A 7511-nucleotide genomic window follows, 5' to 3' on the forward strand; every position below is an offset into this window, starting at 1 on the left:
GTTTTTTTATTTATTGTCAAAAATAGTGAACCTTGATTAAAAGAAAAACAATAATTCATTTTAACAGAAACTATTATTATTTAGTCAACAAATGATGTATTTTAGGAAATTTTTAATGAAAGATTTGTTGTCTCCTAAATATTTATTTGTGTATCAAATTGAATACATATTTGAAAAAGAATAATTTTATATCAAACCTTATCTACAACCCATACATACGTATGRATATGAGTACTATACTATATAGAGACTACACAGATCTTTTTTATTTTTCTATTCTCAATGATACAGTATTATTGTATTCACTCGAACTAATCGTCTTTTTTTTTGCAGTCCATTTCAGTAACAGTTTTTCGTCAAATATTCGTAATGTATTTTGGAGTGTTGGTACAGAGTGGAACGTATATAGTGATCGAAATTAAATTTATAATTTTGGAAAGTTTTATTTAATTTCCTTTTTTCTTTTTTTCTCTTATTATTGTAAATTTAATTTTTTGTCTAAATATGATTGGTTCACTTTACAAATTTGAATTTCATTTTTAACACGTTGAGTTCCACGTTAGTCACTGTTGATTGACATAATTGTTATTTATTTATACAAATATAAGTAACACGTGAGGTCTGACGGTGATTTTCTTAAAAATTTGCGTAGCGCTCGACGTGTTAAAGAAATCAATTGACTTGATTATGAAAATCCATCGTATGATGGAAATTATTCCGAAGAAGACATCGATGGATTGAACAACAACAAATTTCTTATAGATATGAAAATATATTATTTCTTAATAGCGTAAAACAACTCTTACTTTTTTTTAGCAAATTAATATTTCGCATTAAACGGATTATAATTATATTATTTTTATCGTCATTATACTTTCGTACTTATTATTGTTTATAGATAAGGTTTCGGTGTCTGGCGGGATGATATTATTTTATTTTTTGATACCGTAGAGCATATCTACCGTATAAATTCTAGGCTCCTGATATTATAATAAATAACGTATTATTACCTCAGATTTTTAAAAATACCATTGGAATTGTAATTTTTTTTGAAACTTTCAATAGTGTCTGCTGTAACTTTACCACCGTCACAATTGTCTGCCATTATTTTTTTTAACAACAATAATAGTAAATAATAAAATATCCAGATGACAGCCTTGGTAAAATGCTTTTGAAGTTGGTCTAAATATTGTACCCGAGCTACTTGGGTGACTCTATGTGGGCCGTCGATGAGCTTCGTCAGTTTCCCACGAATTATACTTGGTATAAGGGATTGAATAAACGAAATTTAGATTTTAGAAAATTACATGCAGTTTGTTGGCATTATTACGTTTCTATATAAAAATAATTTTCTAACGAATTTTTATTGAATTATTATAAGAGAAGATAGTGTAATAAAACACGTAATAGAAATAAATAACAAATCCAACGAAAAAAGACGTGCGATCAAAGAATAATTTATCTAGCACAATTATTAAACATTTCAATAAGATAAGGAAATCTTAGCATTTTTTCTCGAATAATTAAAACTAATCGACACGTTTATATAATTATGCAAAGAAAAGTTATTTCAATCTGACATTAATTCGATACACTACTCACCTAATGTATCTTTTTTATCTAGTAATTATTTATTAGCATAATAAAAAGTCAAACAGAGCGAAGGAAAAAAAACAAGGTTTCTTTAATAAGAAACTAAGTTATAAACATCGATTAACTTCTACTAATGTAAAACACCACATAGATTGAGAATATGGAAAAGTAGTATTAATACGCACGGAATAAATGAATTAATAAAATACATTTTTTTGTCTAATATTGTTCACAAGTGCAGACGGTATCCTTGACACGTGGATAAAGTAAGATCTTGATTTATGCAACGTCTGGAGACGCAAAACGTTAATACTAAGGCGTGGCTTGCCCTCTCTCTTACAATTACATTTCACCTTCATTTTCTCGCTTATTTTTGCAAATACGAAGATACACTTTACAACATTTTTTATGTATTTTTCAATTCTCTACAACTTTTGTTTGAAACTTTTTTCGATTTAATGCTTAGATTCTAAGATACGGCTGTTTTTTACCCTTTTTTACCCTTTTTCTCAAAGATTTCCTGATCCAATTGCACAAAAATTAGCACCATTCGACTCAGCGTCGTCGAATTACCATTATATTAAATTTTTGGCCGGGTGCCCAAAAAGTCGGCAGTTTTCCTGTTATTGACTGGACTATAATTAAATATTCGAATTGTGTTTTGTGTCAATACTCTCGTTGTATTCCATAATAATGAAGTTGTCCTAAAAAAATAAAACAAAAAAGGAAAGAAAGAAAGAAAGGAAAGAAAAGAAAAGAAAGACACAAATGGAAAAGTTTTACGGAATAATTTATAAGGTTGACTAAAAATCGTGACACTGATCGAATACAAGTCACACCGTCGATTCGTTTTTTTTATTACTTTCGCACTTTTCTTCGAACACGAACACACTCACACACGGATACACATACATACATCCTTCATTCGGAGTAAAATAATTTCACTTTCGGTGTACCCCGATAATTAATGTAAATATGCTTTTGTAACGAGATACGAATGAAATAAGCAAAGTATAACTCGCTGCTAATCTTTAAAAGTTACATAAGTAAAAGGAAGAATGCATTTTTTCTATCTTTCTTATTTTTATTCAGATGTATTATTTTTCTTCAATATATTTTCAATGAGAAATATCTATCGAGAAAAACGAAAAATAAATAAAAATATCGAATATGACAAATGTTTGCATCGTTTTTGCATATTTTAACATCTAATAATAAGATGTTTTTACATTTCCTTTTTTTTACATCTACGCGTCGATGTTTTGTTCGAATGAATTGTCTCGAATGAACAAAATATTAACAATTATTGATCAGCATTTGTTGTTTTAGAAAATGACGTTGCTACCACCAACGGTGGAACAGCAAAAACGGATCAATGAAGAAATTCCAACGGATCCGGAAATGGTGAAAAGAGATATCATTGCTATTCGTGAATGGCTTTCCAAACAATTGCATTTGCCAAATCATATGGGTAATTAAAATTCATTATTAAACATGTAATATATTCAATCATTACTTAACAATAATAATTGTACACGAGTTTCGTTGAATTATTTCTAAATTATTCGAGTTCATTTTGTCACGGCTTTGTTTTTTTTCTTTATTTTTTTTTTCTTCTTTAGATAGAAAGAAAAAGAATTTTGTTTTTTTTTTTTTACAATTGACACTAGAAATGTTTAAAAATAAATAAAAATTCGTTCATTTTAAAATAAACGAAAAAGATAATTATTTATTGTCGCGTCGCGATAATATGCGGATATATTTACTTTATTTTCCATACATACTCGTCTTTATATTGAAATATAATTGATAAATAATTCAAACTGAAGTGTCTCAAAATAACTCGAAAATGAAAAATATCGCGACAAACAATTAGACCATTTTCGTAGCTGCGTTAACTTGTAAATTTTGGATTTACATATTTACAGACGATACCAGGCTGAAACATTTTCTATTCGGTTGTAAAAATAGTGTCGAACGATGCAAACTTATTCTAGAAAAATATTTCAGCGTTCGCACCGCATTGCCGGAATTTTTTTCCATTCGCGATCCTCTATCGCAAGATATTCAAGATTGTTGCGAATCCATGTAAGTATTCTTCACATAGATACAATTTTTTATTTTTTTTGTTTTGTTTTGCTTTTGTTTCTGTTTAAATAATGATAATATCAAATAAATTGCAACACACGAGATAATATTTAATTCGTCCCAAAAAAAAAAACAACGCGCGTTTAAATTTGTTAAAAGCAAACGTTATTAATTAACATTCTTTTTTACACGAGATATAACAATTCAACAGTGTATCAGGATGTTAAAAGAGAGATAAGATCATTATGTATTATTCATTTTTTTTTAAATTATACTTGAACTCTCTAGTATTTATAGATACGTGTAATATTACATGGAAATTTATTCACGTATATGGATAGATATTAACATTAATCATATATACTAATGGTTTATTTAATTATTTGTTTTTTTCGACAGGCAATATTTCGTTTTACCGTCTTTAACAAAAGAAGGATATAGAGTTACAGTTTTTAGATTAATTGATACAGATATCGACAAATTTAATATTCAAGCGATAGCCAAACGAATTTTAATGGTACAGGATATTCGTTTAGTGGAAGAACCATGTTCATCTAATGTTATGGTCATAGATTTCGAGGTATGTATTACGTGGCAAGTTAAACAATTACAAAATATATTTATTCCAATGAATTTTTCTCTCTTGTAATTAGTTAATACAGGATAAGTCAGAAGATATATTAGATGTGATATTTCAAATAATCATTTATTATTATTTTAAGCTAATATTTTCTTTTCAAATGATGTAATTATACAAAGTTTGCTTTTAAAATTCGAAGCATAATTATAAGTCAAAAATACTTTCGGAAGTGAATTTTTTATATCACCTAAAAACTTTACTGACCAGTCTTGCGTAAAAATATATTTTAAAAATCTCAATCATAGTATTTGTCTACTTACATATGCGTTTAATGATTACTTAAGGTGTTATTTTAAGTCATTTTTCGTGTTTTTATATCAATCGTTAGATATTTGAAAAGAAAGAAGAAAAAAACCAGTCAAACACACACACATGGTACAATAATATTTAATAAATTTTTTACATACTAGTGTGAAATATTTGAAATAACAAATATTAAATGAAAGATAATTATTTTTTCTTAGGGATTTACTGCAGTACACACTGCTAAATGCAGTCCAACGCAAACTATAATAAGGCGAGCAATGTTGGCAATACAGGATAGCATGCCTATGCGACTTTACATGGTTCATTTTTTACATGCACCTAATTTCATAGTTAACGTTCAAAATCTATTTTACCCGTTGCTCAAAACAAAATTAGTGGAAAAGGTATGTTTATTCGCGCCGCAATTTGTTTAATATTTCAATCATATTATTCGTTTAAATTGTTATATAGTATTATAAAAGAACAAATTAAATATTAAATATTTTTTTACAGTATTGCCGTTAAAAAAACATATGAAAATTGTTAATAAACATGTATAGAAAGTAAACGAATATTTTTATCGTAATAATAAAAAAAAAAAAAAAAAAAAAAAAAAAAAAAGAAATAATTTGTTATTTCGTTATATATAGAAATAAAAAAAAATGAAATGATAATTTATTTTTCTAGTTTCGTATACACTCGGGTGGCGGTGAAGAATTGTATTCATACATGGATCAAGAAATTTTACCTAACGAATGGGGTGGCAAAGCTGGTACACTTGCCGAACTTAATGGTACTCTTTTATTATTTATTTTATTTTCTTTTTTTTTCTTTTTTTTTTTTCTTTCTTTTTCTCTTATTTATTTTTCTTTTTTTTCTTTTATTTTTTTTTTTTTTGTATACGTATCATTACGTACACATACCGGGAGAAATAACTTGAGATGAATTTACAATTGAATTCGTAAAAACGTAGGTAACATCATAACGTAACGAGATAAATAGAAATGTAAATTAGTGTTTGTAATACAAACGAGAATTTGCTCGATTGCAGATGCTTGGAAGAAGAAAATCGAGAGAAACAGAGATTGGTTATTGAGAGAAGGGAAACTCAGTCGTACTGACGAGAGTGTTCGTTTACCAGACACGAAACCAGGTTTTTTCTTGGAACTCAATGGCGTACAAGGTTCTTTTAGAAAATTAAATATCGATTAGAAAATACCAAATTATATTACGAGATAATAAGATATAACTGACACTGTGAAAACAACATCCAAAAATATACGATTGGTTGACAAGTAATGTTCGACATTTTCAATATAAAATGTATTGATATTAATTATTTCACAATAATAACAAACAAAAAAATATATATATTGTACAGTTTTGTATACATAAATATAAAAATAATTAAACATTTTCACACAATAAAAAAGTTACATTATTTGTGTTATTTATTTCGATATAAATTATTTGAAATTTGGACATTACTTATATTGGCCAATTCAATATTATTTATAATAAAATTTGCAATAAAAATAATAATATCGTATTATTGTGAATTACAATATACCTAAATATATCAAAGATTATCTCGTATTTATACAATTATACAAAACGGTATATTATATTTAAATGTCAATGAACAAATTTCCACAAATATTTTTCTTACTTGGTTAAACAAATAGTAAATTTGTAATTATATTTTATCGACATTAATATATACCTACACAATGTTAAATCATATATTCCAAAAGATAGCGCCACAATACGTCTCAACTAAAATATACACTACAACACAACATATTATAGATTTTATCTTCATTCAAGTTAGGTAGTAGAGGGGAGTGAGGATTTCATTCATTGTCATTCATTAACTTGCAACTTTAATAATCGATGTGTATGTATATTCGTTCTTATATAAATCCTATTTCTATTGATTTATAAACGACACGCATATATAATAAAATAATCGATATTTTATTAAAAGGGGTGGGGGGGGAGGCGGGAGGGTGAGGAGGAATCATAGAACGCGGAGTTTAATATAGTTATAAATAATAGAAGAAGAAGAAGGAGAAGAAAAAACAAAATTATTTTACACTTTTTATCATACGATGAAAGAGAGAGAGAGAGAAAAAAAAACGAAGAAAAAAAAATTATTCGCAAAATGTTCGGCATGTAAAAATTGATACGAAATGTTTTTAATAGATAATAAAATAAAACACACAAATAAGTAAAACTTTTATCAAACAATATACGAACATAACGTGAACACATTCTTTCTTAAGGTGTCCTTAATTCGCGTTTTCTTATCTAGAAAGTAAATTGGTATAATACATATACGTAATACTTACGTGTATAAGTATATATATATATATATGTATACATTATATATTATATAAAGATTTATTTTTACGATCAGTTTAAACAACGATAACGCCAAATTATTGAGCTTTTGCGTTATGAATTGTGACGACATTTACAACGATGTCCACTGGACATCTTTTGTCCTCGCTTAACTAACTTAATAACCTAATGATGGCCGACTTCGTTCCATAACAGCATCATATAAGAATTCTCCATTATATGTGTATATGTAATATACGATATGTACATATAACGCGTATTACGAACATATTGTTATAATTTTATAATTGTTTTATAACAATACAATAGATAATTATTATTACCGGATGACATAGGAATCGTGATCAAATATTTTTCATTTTTATCAATGTATAATATAATAATAGTTTGATCTAAATAAATAATATGTATATTGAATATAAAAATTTGGCTAGTATATATAATACGAAAAGAAACAAATATTAAATATATCTGTTTTTGTTTGTTTGTGTGAAATTACATTGTAGAAAGGATTTGAATGAAATCAATTTCAAATCAAGGAAAAAAATATCTTTATAGATATGTTAATTTTTGGAATGAT

The 7511-nt window shown here is 26.8% G+C and overlaps 1 protein-coding gene across 1 annotated transcript in view; it reads left to right on the top strand.

The window, feature by feature from the left end:
- The window catches only part of LOC106786755 (alpha-tocopherol transfer protein-like), a 7905-nt gene extending 1803 nt beyond the window's left edge, over positions 1 to 6102 (top strand). Inside the window, exons 2-7 of the mRNA XM_014748484.1 lie at positions 2923 to 3064; positions 3522 to 3681; positions 4081 to 4261; positions 4786 to 4971; positions 5255 to 5360; positions 5619 to 6102. Of these exons, the coding sequence (XP_014603970.1) occupies positions 2926 to 3064; positions 3522 to 3681; positions 4081 to 4261; positions 4786 to 4971; positions 5255 to 5360; positions 5619 to 5779 (933 nt within the window). The 5' untranslated portion in view covers positions 2923 to 2925 and the 3' untranslated portion in view covers positions 5780 to 6102. The remainder of the gene's footprint in view (positions 1 to 2922; positions 3065 to 3521; positions 3682 to 4080; positions 4262 to 4785; positions 4972 to 5254; positions 5361 to 5618) is intronic.
- Positions 6103 to 7511: the final 1409 nt, after the last annotated feature.

This window comes from Polistes canadensis, unplaced genomic scaffold (assembly GCF_001313835.1).
Source record: "Polistes canadensis isolate GaletaPanama2010 unplaced genomic scaffold, ASM131383v1 scaffold_81, whole genome shotgun sequence".
NCBI lineage: Eukaryota > Metazoa > Arthropoda > Insecta > Hymenoptera > Vespidae > Polistes > Polistes canadensis.